We start from the raw sequence: 15304 nt of genomic DNA on the forward strand, positions 1-15304 counted from the left end.
CACTAAGATGATCATCATGGGAAATCTCTGTGTCAGGAAACCTTATTGTTCCAGCAGCATCTACAAGTAGAGCGAGTAACTTAACCCTAAATCCACTGTTTTCAGTCAGTAAATTATACAGTATGTCATTTTAGTGAACTATCAGCTGATTCTGGTTCCAGTCTATAGATTCACTGTATAAGCAGTTTGTTGTCTTTTCCAGGATGAATCCAAAATCAATCTAGACATAGTCATCAATTCACAGAACTGTGGTTACGTATGTAACGCTGGTTCATAGGTGCATAGACCCGTCTCAGACTTGTTTGAAAATGCAAATGCAGTTTTGGATTTCTGGTTTTTCAGTGTCAGGTTTTATTTTCCATTTTCCATTTCATGATTTGTTATTTCAACTTGATTTTTGTTTCCTTTGTCTCAGCCGCAGATTAGTTGATCAACACAAACAGGAAATGAGATATTTGGCAGCATATTTTAATCAGATTAATATGGATCAAGGAGTCAGTGTTTTTTTTTTTTACAAAATGAAATTCAATAATTCATCACAAACAAGGTACAAGAGAAGACAAAAAAATCATTGTCATAACTTTTTATATTAAAGCACCATCAAACAGTTATCAACATTATATTAATCTTAATCTTAGGATTAATAAAATATCACAAATGAATACTTACATTCATATTTACCCTGATAGAGAATCATTAGGCACCATGGTGATATAAATAAAGTTTTTATAACAGCAGAAATAAAAAATAAGGACGATAAACAAAAACAGGAAGAAGCTCTAAAAATGCTCAAAATACAATTATAAAATATATACACAATATTTGTGTGTGTGTGTTCAGACAGCATTATTGATGGTGTTATTATTATTGATCTCCATTCTGCTGATCAGTTCAGTCACCAGCTGCTGCACAGTGTTAGAACGCAGCCGGCCGACCTCCAGGACACCCTCATGGTTCACACTTTCAGAGTCCTCATAGCTCTTCACCACCTGATCAATCAATCAATTAATCATTCAATAAATTACACTGCAGAAAGTCCTAAGAACTCTTTACTAGGCAACATAGATCAGTAAGTCATTCAATCAGTCAGTCAATCAAATCAAATCAATTCAACCGATCAATTTATTGATCAGTGTGTTTTCTGTGTGTTTACCTTGTTGGTGATCAGAGAGAGGCCAAAGACTCTGAGACCGCAGTGAGTCGCTACGACGACCTCAGGAGCCGTACTCATACCTGTAAACGCACAACACCTGAGGGGTTACTGAAACAGGTCACAGCAGCACTGACAGTACTGTGAATAATACTGTGAATAATACTACTTGTACTTTTTGTACTTCTAAGAATACAGTCACTGTAGACACCATGATCAAGGTAGATCATCCTCTACAGGACAGATTGCAGATTTAAAGTGGAGGGGTTCTGCAGAAAAGCTCGGAGAGTGCTACCTGGTCAAGACTAGGCTTTCAGTATCCCAAGCATTTTTCTGAGATGATTACCAAACAAGAAGGACGCAAGTGTCATTTAGACAGTTTGATTAAAATTGGGATTTCTCAGCAGGGCAAACATAGCTACACAAAATGACCGTGCATACAAACGAGGAACTGAGCAGCTAGTTGAGGAGAACAGAAAAATGTGAAATAGTGCGTCATGTCATTTTCTGGTTTTGCATCTATTCAGAGCAGTAGTGGTTAGTGGTTAGTTCATACTGTCACAGTAATGCAGCCTCTAGGGGTCGCTAGCAGGACTTTGAATTTCTGGTTTCCGCGTGTGTGTGTGTGTGTGTGTGTGTGTGTGTGTGTGTGTGTGTGTGTGTGTGTGTGTGTGTGTGTGTGTGTGTGCGCATGTGTCGTACCGACAGCATCCACCCCCAGTCGATGCAATAGTCTGGCCTCAGCAATGGTTTCAAAGTTTGGCCCTCCCACCATGGCGTACACGCCCTCCTGCATGAGGCTGGCCACGCCCTGCTGCTTGGCAATATCCAATGCTAGGCAACGCAGGCCTTTGTCGTAGCAACCTGACATGGCTGGGAAACGAGGACCGAACCTGTAAACAACAAACAGTAAACAACACGATCAACAGCTGAAACAAAACAATAAAAACAGCAGTATCAACACTTTGTTTCCATGACAACTGAATTCAAACACAAGCATATAACATCATGATATGATCACAATAAACAACAGGAGTGTGACAAATAATCAAACAACCACACAAGAACCAAATAACTTATAAAAACAGAAGAAGAAGAAAAACAGACATGAAACAGTGATAACAACAGAACCAGGTCATACTTGTCGTCGTTAGGTCCACTCAGCGGGTTCAGACCGACCAGTCCAGGGAAGTTAACGTGGTCTTTGATGATCATGATGTCACCAGGCTGGAGACCGTCAGCCAATGAGCCTGCAGCATTTGTCACAATCAGAGTCTCCACGCCCAACAGCTTGAAGACTCGAACTGGAAACGTTGTCTGACGGATGCAGAGACACACACACAGACTTTAAATACACTAGAGCACCAAATGTGAATTAATCTGCATCTGAAAAAAGTCCCCAACAAATTCACTATTTCCTCCTGTTTGAGTGACTTTTGTTAAAAGTAGTTAAGTTAAGTGGCCAGATGGTTTAGTAAATTACTGAGCCTTTTTTTTTTTTTTTTTAATGAAACTATATATTTGTGAGATAATTTTAAAGATTTATGTCTTCCAGTCTAATGATTATCAAACATTATCAATGATCAAATCAACTTGTTGCTCTCAAGTTTTTAAGTTGAAGGTCTTTAAGATTTAATGGGAGTCCACATGTCATTTTGGTTCCACTGCCTCTATCAGAGCTACAGGTTCATATAATTAATATAGCAGATATGATAATGTTTTAAAATAATTTTTAAGATTGTAAAAACATATGATCATATTTGATGGTCAATTCCTATTCATAGTCATTTTAAACAACTGGAAAGGAATCACATGCAGTTACCTCTTGACTCATGAGGAGTAGTAACTTTAAATTTTATCTGAATGGTTTTTGTGTTAGTTCAGCAGTTTCGTTGTGAAGGAGCCTCTATACAGCACCACCTGTGTGTGCATGAGAGTGTGTGTGTCTGTGTGTCTGTGTGTGTGTCTGTGTGTGTGTATATGTGTTATATAGAAGGAAACAATAGCAGCATTGAACAGTCTGCTAAAAGGCTGCATGTGACTGAACCCATGCATGACCTGAGCTGGGTTCACACACACAAACACACAGACACACACACACACACACACACCATGTTACAGGTTCAGGTTCATGTTGCTGATTACAGTCATATGTGTGTTGTACCAAGGTCTTGTGACTGAGTTACTTTGATCAGCTCACTGTAAGTGTTTGTGTGTGTGCGCGTGTGTGTACGTATATGTGTGTGTGTGTCTGTGTGTGTGTGTATATGTGTGTGCACACGTGTGCATATGCATGTACTGTTTCCAATATCAAGGATTTATTTGTATCTATTAGTGGTTGTTCTGTTTGTATTTAATATCAGTTAAATGTGGAGAAACTCTGAAATGATGCATTCATGGCAATGTTCCAGTGTGGGAAAATGAAGTTAGTTTGAATGTAACACAGCTTTATGGTTTTTGTTTGCAAACACAAAACCACAAGAAATACAAAAACAGAGTTTCAGTCCTTGAGAATGAAAACATTTTTCATACAGTGAAGACATTGTCCGCCACTCATTTCTTTAAAGGACTGTTCGATTGTTCAGACTTGGAATAAGCGTGTAGGATAAGAAATTGATTTGTTCTGTGAGGGTTCCCACAAGTACAGTACAGACATATTTGTGTGTGTGTGTGTGTGTGTGTGTGTGTGTGTGTGTGTGTGTGTGTGTGTGTGTGTGTGTGTGTGTACCTTGCAGAGTGAGTGTCCTTCGTACATGTGGAAGCGACCCTGCATGCACACACATGTCTTCCCCTTCAGTTCCCCGAAAACCAGTCGACCTGCATGACCCTGCACTGAGACACACACAGTCAGGATCACAGTGAGAGGCAGGACTAGTGATGGTAATCAAATCACAAAAAGTTTACAGCTCGCATGTAAATCAACCTGTAAATAACACAACTTTGGAGTAGTTTTCTTTTGATGGAGTTAGGCTAGCAGTTTCCCCCTGCTTCCAGTCTTTGTGCTAAGCTAGGCTAAACACAACCTGTCAGTTACTACTCATGCATGCTGTAGTCAGTTTAATCTTTTAATGGTACCAGTAATGTTGTCTGCAGTCTTTGAGCACTTTTGTGCGTGAGAAAGTATATAGTAATATTGATAAGAATAAAATTTATTTATAAAGCACTTTTCAACCTTTACACGGTGCTTTAGGAGAATCTTGATGAAACAATTCAGCACAATGAAATTAAATAAAATCAGATCACTAAAAGTACAGAGATGGTATTCATAAAAAGATTTTCATTTTTAAATGATTTTTTTAAAATACAACACGAACTGTTTGTGCTTTTGGAGACTAAAAGTACAAACAGTTTGTGAATTTAACATGGCTGATTAATTGAAATTTTAACATAGATTTACAGTTGTTGGTCTTAATTAGTTTTGTGTCTTCAGTTGAAATTAGTGGGCTTTAATTTTATATTTGGACTCTGTAGGACTACTACATGAATTTACAGCTGCAGAAAATACTTACAGTCTCTGAACATATATAAAAACACGAACTGTTAAACAATAAATTAAACAACTGTGAAAGAGTTTGCTGTCTTGCACATTACAAAACAAGACGAGGTCGAAACCTAGTACATGGCTCGACCGTGTATGGTCAATGTGCAAAAATTGATGACGTAGTTGTGGAACCGTTGTAAACAACTATTTTCAATTCAAAGTAGCTAAAGCCTCCTGGAGAAGTGTCACTGGATGACGTAACACACCAATTACGTCGTTGCATCGTATTTTCATTTTGCCACAATGTCAGTCGGTTTCAGCTCGTTATCTGTTTGCTTCTCTCCTACTCTCTGTTCCCACATATAGTGTTTTAATACAGCCGACTTCCCACTAAATCTTTTCTCATTTCCATGTCTTTCTGTTTCTGTTGTCGGACAATGGAACAACGGCCCATTAAAACTACATGTTAAACAAGCCATTTTTCTGACCAAAACAAAAATCTAGATGCTGTCAGTTGGTGACAAATCTATTTCATACTGTTAACATTAAAATGAAACTTCATATCCACCTGTGCTCTGGGGGAAGCCTGGTATGTCAGAATAAGCGAAGGAGTCCTGACACTTGAGGGTGTCAGCGAGCATGCCCAGTCCGGACCCGCAGATTATCGCCACCTGGGGACGGTGTCTCGTCTGAGACATCAACCAGTCAGCTGTCTTCTGGTATTCGTCATGACTGCGGACAAGAGAGAGAGGAGAAAATTACCTTTGATTATTTAAGAAATAAATTATCATCAAGTTTCTGCTAATTCATTCTGAAGGGACTACAGCTCTGAGTCACACCTCAGAAGCAAAGCTAAAATAATTCAAACTGATAGTCAGAACATGAACCTATAGTATGCTCAAATCATCCTGGAGACTCCTGAGTATCTGTGTTGACAAACATTGATGATATCGGTAAAAGAACATTTTGAAATGGGAGTTTGCAGTGGTCAGAAATACTTGAATGATGAAGATTAGCTGTGCAGAATGGGTACAAAAATACTTCATAGTATAATTTATTTCTCCTTTCCTGTAAAATACATAGTTGTCACACCCTTTGTCACATTTTCTTCCACTGCACCTACATGTAAATTCCAGTGGGAACCCGTACATACGTTCATGCAACTAAAGTACACTGTAAATCCAAGGCTGTTTTATGAAGTGTTAAAGATGTTCAGTTATGTCCTGGGGTCAGTAACCCAACAAGGGATCACAAGATAAATCTGAGGGGTCACAGGCTGATTAAACAGACTGGAAAGAAGAACATTATTCTTCAAACTCTTCTAATGTTTGATTTTGTTTTTTTGTGAATTACTGAGTAATTTCACATTTTCAGGCGTCTGGATACGATTCAAATAGAGAGAACGTTTTGCTTGAAATGGTCACAGCAGAAATATGCAAGGACAAGAGGACAAATACACACTGTCCATAGTCAAAAGCCAAAAACCTTTGGAAAAAAATGTTCTAAAATAAGTATACAAAAAGATCTTTATACTGGAAATAACGCAACAGCACAACATAAAAACATATATTTGATACATAAGAGTGATGTGAAATAGGAGTTCTCTTACCTGATCTGTTCTTTGCTGTGCATGATGGACGGATGACAGACAACTGATGATGACGATGATTATAAAGCAGAATGGATGTGTGTGTGTGTGTAGCAGAGAGCAGCCTTGTCACTAACTGTGCGTGCGTGCGTGTTTGTGTGTGTGTGTGTGTGTGTGTGCGTGATGGAGGAACAGTCAGAGTGCGGCCAGCTGATGCTGATCGGCCTAGATATTCACTGGTCACATGCTCCTGATTGGTCAACAACCCGTCCATTCAGCGGCAGCACCCAATGGAGACACAGTGTGTGTGTGTGTGTGTGTGTGTGTGTGTGTGTGTGTGTGTGTGTGTGTGTGTGTGTGTGTGTGTGTGTGTGTTCTATCTAAACAGGACCCTGGGAGTTTTTTTTTTGGTTGTGTAAGCAGGGTCTGGTTTTGCGTCACGCCCCCGCTGACAGTAACGTGATTTTACTTCAGTGTTAATTCACTCTAACTCTGATCCTGAGGCTCAGCGCGCACACACACACACACACACACACACACAGTCAGTTGTCCAAACACACACTGATACAGTCAGACTAGATGTATGAATATGGATGGACAACATTACAAATATTTACATGCACACGCAGACTGCAGTATTCATTACAGCCATAATGAACGTGTTGAGAAAATAAACACAGACAAACAAGCGCACAACCACACAAAGTTAAGAGTTAATTTCAGGTCACTCTTTCACTCACTCAGGCAACAGTGACACCTAAATTAGCACCAAGCGCACAAACAAGCCATTTTTCTGAAGGAGATGTTTATCTTGTTTTCCTAAACCTCACCTGCGTAGGGTGCAGGCCAAAATTACCTTCACTGTGTTATACAATGGGTTACTGTTTGAACACTTTTATGACACTTCTCTCCTCTGTTGCCACGGTAACCAGGGTCATATAGATAAGGAGGTAGGAGGAAAGCCTAGACTTAAGAGAATATTGCCCAAATCTAGTTAGTGTCAAGGATGAGCTAATTTGGGAAAAGAATAAGATATGTGACAATGAGGATTTCGGTGACCGATATTATCTTCACATATTGTTTAGAGTAAAGTTTAACCTATGGAGCAAGGTCTGGTAAAATGTTGCAACCATGTGATACTATGGGGCATATACCCATGGTCAGACAAGACATCTTCAGAACTTGGTGTGGCACTACTATAATTCACTTGCTCATCACTTTCTCCGCAGCGAGTCAGCGTTCAATAAATACTTCTGCCTGAGATATCTGACCTCCTGGTCATTGTGTTTTCTTCAGCTTACAAGAATTTCAATCACAACAATATCCTATTTATTTTTCTTTTGTTTATGATGTGAAATTAGGGCTAAACGATTTGAGGGAATTTTCAATAAAAACAAACAGAGCAAGATTGTCATCATTGACTCTTTGATTGTTTTTGGTCTCCAACTCCTGAGGCAACTATCGGGCTCTTTCATTGCTAAATGCTCCAAATGTTCACCAGCAGCGTCTGTCTGCTGTTTGGTGCTGAGCAGGAAGGGTACTGTGGGTTGTTTCTGTGAAACAGCTGAGTGCTGCGGCTGAAAACGACACCATGAGAGAGAGTGAACCAAAACAATGACGTTTAGATGGCTAAACAGTGAGCTGAAACTCACTACGAGGCTCTGTAAAGCTGCAGATTCTGGAGATTCCCTGTGGGGAGAAACTCCTTTCAAAATGTCATTTGCTAAATTATTGTAAAAATAGCAATTATATCAGCTTTAAAGCAATAGTTTGACATTCATGTTCTCGCTAAGAGTTAGATGAGAAAATCTATACCACTCTTATGTCTGTGAGGTAAATATAAGGCTACAGCCAGCAATCAGTTAGCTTAGCCTAGCATGATGACTGGACACAGGAGGAAACATCTCGTGTGTTTCTGTCCAACCGTAACAAAATCTATCTGCCTACCAGCACTGCTAAAGCTCACTAATTAACATCTGTACCAAAAATAAGAAATGTAAAAACAACAATTTTCTGTTTTATGTGACGATTTCTAGATCGGAAGCAGTAGATATCCTAACTAGTTTTTGTTGTTAGCTTGCTAGTGATTCAATAGCTTGCAGCAGCAGTTAGCAAGTTATCAACGTTTACTTGTAATTTCAACCAAGCCTAGCTGAATGAACCAGGAATGAACCTGTAGCTAGCTGACAAGCTTCGAATGAGCAAACATCAGCTTCGCTCATTATGAATAGTTAAATTCTGACATACTGCAGCACAATTAAAAATGTTACTAGATCAGGTAAGTTTGATTAGTCAGACTTAGATACAGAGCTGGATTTAATCTAGAAGAGGCAAGTTGGGCAGTGTAATGAGCAACCATGTTGTATCTCATGACCACTAACACACTGCACATGTTCCCCTGCTGCTGCTCTGATCAGCTGCTGCTAATGAGGCTCATGTGGATCCGATAGACTAGGACCAGAGCTGGCCTGGAACCGGTCGGACCAGAAGAACCGACAGGAAGTGAGCTTTTATTGTTCCCTCTTCCCAGTCACACCGCAGTGTCAGTGTCCATCAGAAATGAAAACCTGAACTATTAGCCGACTGTCAGTACATCTCCCCCTGCAGAGATGAAAGCTGAATGAAAAGCTAACAGGTCACATATGACAACGATGTTCTCCTGTCTGAAAATAAAACCAATTAAGCCATCTGTACTTTATCCAGTCTCTTGTCTTTTAGTCTGACACGTGCCCCCCGTGTGTGTGTGTGTGTGTGTGTGTGTGTGTGTGTGTTTTATTTAACAGAAGCCATGTGGAAGCTGGTTAGCAGGTTAATGAACAGAGCGGAGCTGGTGGTTAGAGACACAGACAGACTGATGTTAGGCCATATTCAAGAAATGTTTTACACTGACACATACTGTACAAACACACACACACACACACACACAGAAAGGCACAGGTCTAATTAAAAGTAAAAAAAAAAAAAGAAGAAGCAGTTATCACTTAGTGAATTACATGAAACACTGGACTTGACCCTTCTTCTTGGAGCAACATTTTTTTTTTAGCCATGCTAGCAGAACGGTTTCAGGGATGGCACTGTTTGAATGTTTGTCGGTTGTTGATCCATCACTTTGGTCCAGACTTTAGTATCTTGACACACACATAATGAGGAAGTCAGAGTCCAAAGCCTCTGAGTGTGTAGGGGACTGTACCTGAGGTTGAGATTTTTGTTCTTTAGTGAAATGTCTCAACAGCTACTGGATAGATTGGCATAAAATTTGGTACAAATATCTATATCCCCTTCCGGTTAAATTGCAATAATTTTGGTGATTCCATCATTTTCCATCAAGTGCCAGTGTCAGGTCAAACTTCTATTTGTTCATTACCAATGGAGCTGCTGCTGCTGCTCCTCACTGAGTTCGGTTAAAATTAAGGATTTACTGTATGTGAAATAATCTCCAACAGAAATCTGATCAGTGTTCGATAATCTTCTTTTCCTGTCTAAGTCTTTAACAGATAAATTTGTGTAATTTGACTTTAGGTTTTACTGTGACATGTTGAACTTACTGATATATTCCAGTTTTAGTTTCCTCTGCTGTGCTTTCTTCTCTTATATAATTTATGGAAGAAAGAATTCTTAACCCCATGCAGGTGAAGTCAAGTGAAGTGCTCTTTAATATCAGTTTTACATGTACACAGAGGCGTGCAACCATATTGCACATCTTTTGGCAAAAGTGCAAAACATCAACACAGACAATTACCCAATAGGCCACATTGCACCATTTCACTGGAAATCTCTTTAGCCAAACATTCCCCGAAATCTGTGTTTGTTACTTCCTATTATTATTTCAAAATAAGGCTTTTAAACACCTTCATTCCAGATGCAGTGAGAGAGAGACTGGAAAGTTTGGGAGAGAGAGAGGGATGACATGCAGCAAAGGGCGACAGCTCATCGTGACCCAGCCAAGTCTCCTTGTTTGCGTAGAGGTCAGATTAACACTGAAATGTAAAATGAATCAAGTCAGGCAATGAACTCCACACAAAGACAAAACACATGTGTTCAATCATAACATCATAATTTCCCTCACACGCTGCTCTGGATGCCGCTGCCTCCGTGTGTTTAATGCTCAGCTGAACGCCCAACATTATTGCCATCCTTCACCTCAGTCAAAATGTGAAAAATGTGACCACGTCCATTAAAATGTCATTCGCATATTTGGCATTCTTGGACCTATGTGACCTATAAGTAGTCGGCCCTGTCCTGCACATTCTTTATCCCTGCGGCCTCACCTCCATGAGGCCGGAAAATGTGCCACAGGATTTTCACACAACACAGTAAAACTGAGAGTAGCAGTAGCAGTAGCAGTAGCAGTAGTAGTAGTAGCAGTAGTAGTAGCAGTCAGTAAATATCTGTTACCAGGTGGCACTACTTTGACACAAGTCAATAAAAAAAAAAAAATCAGACAGTAGTTTAAGAACAGTCTGATGGTGAGATCAGCTCATCAGCACAATAATGGCTGGTCAGACATCGGTGGTCATGTGTCATAGCGGAAGATAACTGATGATTTATCTGGGACATCAGGCTGGTTTTCAGCCACGTGAGCAGCATGGCTCTGTGGGTGGCAACATCTGATTATTGCATGTAGTGCCATGAAATTTTTTTTCAGAAATTCTTGGTCCCCAGAGGCTGAATCCTTGTGACTCTGGGGATCCCCTGACTTTTCCTCAATCACCATCATCAGGACAAAATATCAGTTTGCTCAATGACTAAATACCTGCAGCTGTACTGTACTATGTTTAGTGCTAAAAAATATTAGCATGCTAACACAATAAACTAAGTTGGTAACACTGGTACAACATTGATGAGAACAACAATGTTTTAACTGTGCATTAATGGCATCCAGTTCTGTATAGATTATAAACATTTCATGCCTAAATGTTAAAAAACACTGTAGGTACATATTTTTACTCACACAACGCTGGATATTTCTCACATGTGACTTAAGGAATATGGTCTTAGAACAATGGTCAAGTTCCTATATGAACAGTGAAACAGATTTTCATTGCCGTAATCATTCATCTTGAATTAACTGGCCATTAAAACGATCCCTTCCTAAATGTCCTTCCAGTAGAAGTGATGAGGGACAGAATCTACAAAATTGTCACAACTTAGTTTTTGTTTTTTTGTTTATGAGTATATGATCACATTTATATTCAACTTCAATTTAAATTTCACAATCAACTTTATTTTTTGTTTGCAGCCAGCCATGAACACACAGATCACTCTGATGACAATAGAGGGTTTCTGTTGTGATCGCCAAATTCGATTGAAGACTTTTTAATACCACCTGGAATATAGTTCAGTGCCTCTGTCACTGTCATACTGGTGAAAAAACAAACATTAAAACCTGCAATTAGTTATTCAATACATGAATTTACTTCACATTTTTGTCAGCGCTTCCCACCTGTATATGACAGTAATTCAATTAACATGACCTGGACCTATGTATGAATTACAACTGGGCACAAGCCGAGGGGCCCGAGGGGTCATAGGCCCCTGTATGAAGTTACTGTTAAAATTTTTCTTTTTTGAAACAAAATACAACAACACACTGAGGATGTGTCGTTTGTGGACGTTTTGTCTTTTTCAATCAGTCTTATTTATGGGGGGCGTTTTTACTTTCACCTATCAAAAAATTAATGAGTTTGTGAATCCAAGTTTTTGTAAAATGTGTTAATTTATTTTAGTTATGGTTCAGTTTTTCTGGAGCTCTGTTATCATTATTTTAGTATTAGTATTATTTGACAGATTTAAAGCTGGGTCTTTTATTTCTCTTGATGACACGGCGATAAGATTTCCTGTCCGTGTAAGTAGGACAACCAGTCAAACTCTCCACAGACTGACGTGTCTCTCTAAAAACAAATCGAGTGTGTAAAATCCTGAACTCATCAGAGAATACTTCAAATTCTCTGCGAGCTGACTCAGACGTCTGCAATCTGATGGAAGAAGGAAGGTTTTATTTGGACTCTGAGTTTGTGTCTCTGCCGAGCATCACAGTTTGTATTTTTTTCTGTCAGTGAGGCGTCTGAATGACACAGCACGAACAGAGAGAGAAAACATCTGGTAGTGGTGTCACAGAACTCAAATAAATCTTCAATCAGCAAAATCAAGCTATCAGGATATTACTATAATTTCAAATAATAACATCCTACAGTAACTAATTCTAATTTAATAACTAGTTGAAAATTGTGTGAAATTAGATGACATCACATTATTTTCTAAAGTTTTAAGAGAAGAGTGTATCTCATCCTGAGCTAAAATCAGCAACACAGAGAAAAATCTTCAGCAAGACTAAAGACGCGCTGTGTGTTGTGTAATTTAATGCTCACATGTCTCCACTCGAGTTTTCATTCCTCACGTGTTTGTTAATGAGCAGCTGGTTGTCACTGATTCGATTTTAAGAGTCGCAGAAATACATAAAATCTTTTCTGTTTGTGGGTGTGTGTGTGTGTGTGTGTGTGGGAGACTGTATGTGTGTACAGAGAGGAGTGAAAGGTCAAAGTCAAGGGATCAAAATATGATGGTGAGTCGCAAAATTTCCATTTCATCCAATTAGCTTCACTGATGATCAGCGTGTGTGTGTGTTTGTGTCATGTGGATAGACAGCCCTTACTCAGAGAGACAGTGCTGTGAACCATGTGAGGCTGGTCACTGAGAGAGGTGGACAAAGACAGACCTGGCAACCCAGGGGACATAGACAGTCCAACAAGCCCTCTAACCTAAATGACCATGTAGGTCGTTTGTCCCTACCCTTGGTAGGTAACAATGGATCGCACAGACGACCTGTGGGCTTTTTTTTCGGGGAGGACAGCCTCGATGGTGTCCAGTGTTTAGAGCCAATACAGGAGCTCGACCTGTCTACCAAATTGTGCTGGACAGGGAAAGTGCCAAGCTATGCACATTTATACAACAGTTAGTTCTGACCAAGCAATTTGACTGGACGAGAGGCATTCCATGAGCTGATATAGAGTAGAACAGTCAGAAGAGGATGAAGGGAAGAAGCCTGGATACCTCAGCACACACCTGCGGTAACACGTAGACAAAGTAGCGAGCTAGTGTGCACTGTAATGGTCAGGAAAATGTTAAATGTTAATTGCTTGGCAACAGTCTGGTATCAGTCCATATACAAAACTATTTGTGTTGGCGTAGCAAGGTGAGGCATTGTTTTCACATGTTTTCCACAGAACCACCAGCAACTGTTAGATGGGATAGAGGCAGTAGGCATCTTCATTGATGATGCGGTTGTTCAGGGCTGCACATGTCTGAAAAATGACAAAAGATTGCGCAAGGTTCAAAATCAAGTGAAAAAATCAGTTGTGAAACATTATGACCAGAGGGGATGACCGGGCTGGGGCAAGCTGGTTAGCACGCTAACTTTGGTAGAAGAAAAGAAGTGATAGAAATAGAAACAAAAGTGGTTGCTTTCCATTGCTTGAGAAAATGCTTGTTGAGTAAAGGAATGAATTTTGATGCTGATCTCTTCACATCTGTTCTACACTGGTTATTTAGCAGCCGTTAATGCTAACGTAGGCTATATAGAGCAAAAGCAAAACTTCAAAATAGCTCCTTTAAGCTTCTAATGTGAGGCATTGTTTCTATGTTTTCCAAAGAACCACCAGCAACTGTTGACGTGGTTGTTGCACATAACTGAAAAATTACAAAAGATTGCGCAAGGTTCAAAATCAAGTGAAAAAATCAGTTGTGAAATATGTTGAGTTAAAAGACGACATCCACTGAAAATACCTGAGAAAGAATTCAGGATCATGGACAGCAACACAAATGTTAGCAAATCCCAAGTCAGACTGAACAACCAGAGATGAAGGACAGACGAATCATACCAGAAACAAAGAAAAACAAAAATGTAGTGTAACTCAGAGAGAAAGTTCAATAATAGTGAGGCCAAAGAAACTGATTGAAGAGATGTACAGTGGTCCTCAATTTCACACATTGACCATTTCTACAGCCTGAGACCAGAATCGACTGATCCATAAATAAAGTAACTCTATAAATTAGACATGCACCAATTGCCATTTTCCGTGGCTGATTCTGATTTCCGATTTTTTTTTTTTTTTTAAAAGTTTGATCAGAAAATTCCAATTCTGTCTGATTCTGATTTTCTTTAATGGACTATTCAATTGTATGTTAATAACAAAACATTAATCATTACCTATTAAATAACTAGGTGAAGGGATCTGTCTCACTCTATCTCACTCTCAATGAGGGTAAACAAAAATATTACTAAACTACTTACTGCTTATGCGTCTTCACTTTTCGGACCACTCATCGACAATGGATGATTATTACTATTGATGGCCAATATCCAAAGCACAGCAGCAACACTGGTAGTGTGGATAGACGTGCGTAAAAGCTGCAGCAGCAGCTCAGCGAGGCAGCCGTCATGCACAGGTGAGGTAAATGGTGCAGCACTAGTTTTGGACTTGTTCAGTGTGGTGACGTGTTTTAAAGGAGCTATTTGTATGTTTGCTACATAGCCAACATTAGCATTAACAGCTTTTTACTCAGTCTTGCCAAGAGCTTCAGCAATTGTTGCATTCACAAGACAAGAGGTTATAATAGGCCCTCTGAGCAGAGGGCGCTACAGTGACTTGCTATGACTCGCTAAGTGACCAGAGGGGATGTCCCGGCTGGGGCAAGCTGGTTAGCATGCTAACTTTGGTAGAAGAAAAGAAACGATAGAAATAGAAACAAAAGTGGTTGCTTTCCATGCTTGAGACAATGCTTGGTGAGTAAAGGAATGAATTTTGATGCTGATCTCTTCACATCTGTTCTACACTGGTTATTTAGCAGCCGTTAATGCTAACGTTGGCTATGTAGCAATAGCAAAACTTAAAAATAGCTCCTTCAAAGGGGACATATTATGCTCCTTTTCAACAAGTTCAAATAAGTCTCAGACGTCCCCAAAACATGTCTTTGAAGTTTCTTGATAAAAAATCCACTCCGATCCTATATTTCAGCATGCCTGTAAACCCCTCTGTTTCTGTTTCTGTGTCTGTAGCTTTAAATGCAAATGAGCTGTGCCTGACCC

At 39.6% G+C, this 15304-nt stretch overlaps 1 protein-coding gene across 1 annotated transcript; it reads right to left on the reverse strand.

Moving 5' to 3' along the window:
* Positions 1-834: 834 nt before the first annotated feature.
* LOC111219457 (purine nucleoside phosphorylase-like) lies at positions 835-6289 on the reverse strand. The gene is made up of 7 exons (XM_022742142.1): positions 6241-6289; positions 5200-5363; positions 3879-3982; positions 2292-2467; positions 1853-2043; positions 1154-1233; positions 835-989 (listed from the first exon to the last, which is right to left on the reverse strand). The coding sequence occupies exons 1-7, from the start codon at positions 6261-6263 to the stop codon at positions 837-839; spliced, it is 891 nt and encodes a 296-aa protein (XP_022597863.1). The 5' UTR covers positions 6264-6289; the 3' UTR covers positions 835-836.
* Positions 6290-15304: the final 9015 nt, after the last annotated feature.

Source organism: Seriola dumerili, unplaced genomic scaffold, assembly GCF_002260705.1.
Source record: "Seriola dumerili isolate Sdu_G_001 unplaced genomic scaffold, Sdu_1.0 BDQW01000066.1, whole genome shotgun sequence".
Lineage (NCBI taxonomy): Eukaryota > Metazoa > Chordata > Actinopteri > Carangiformes > Carangidae > Seriola > Seriola dumerili.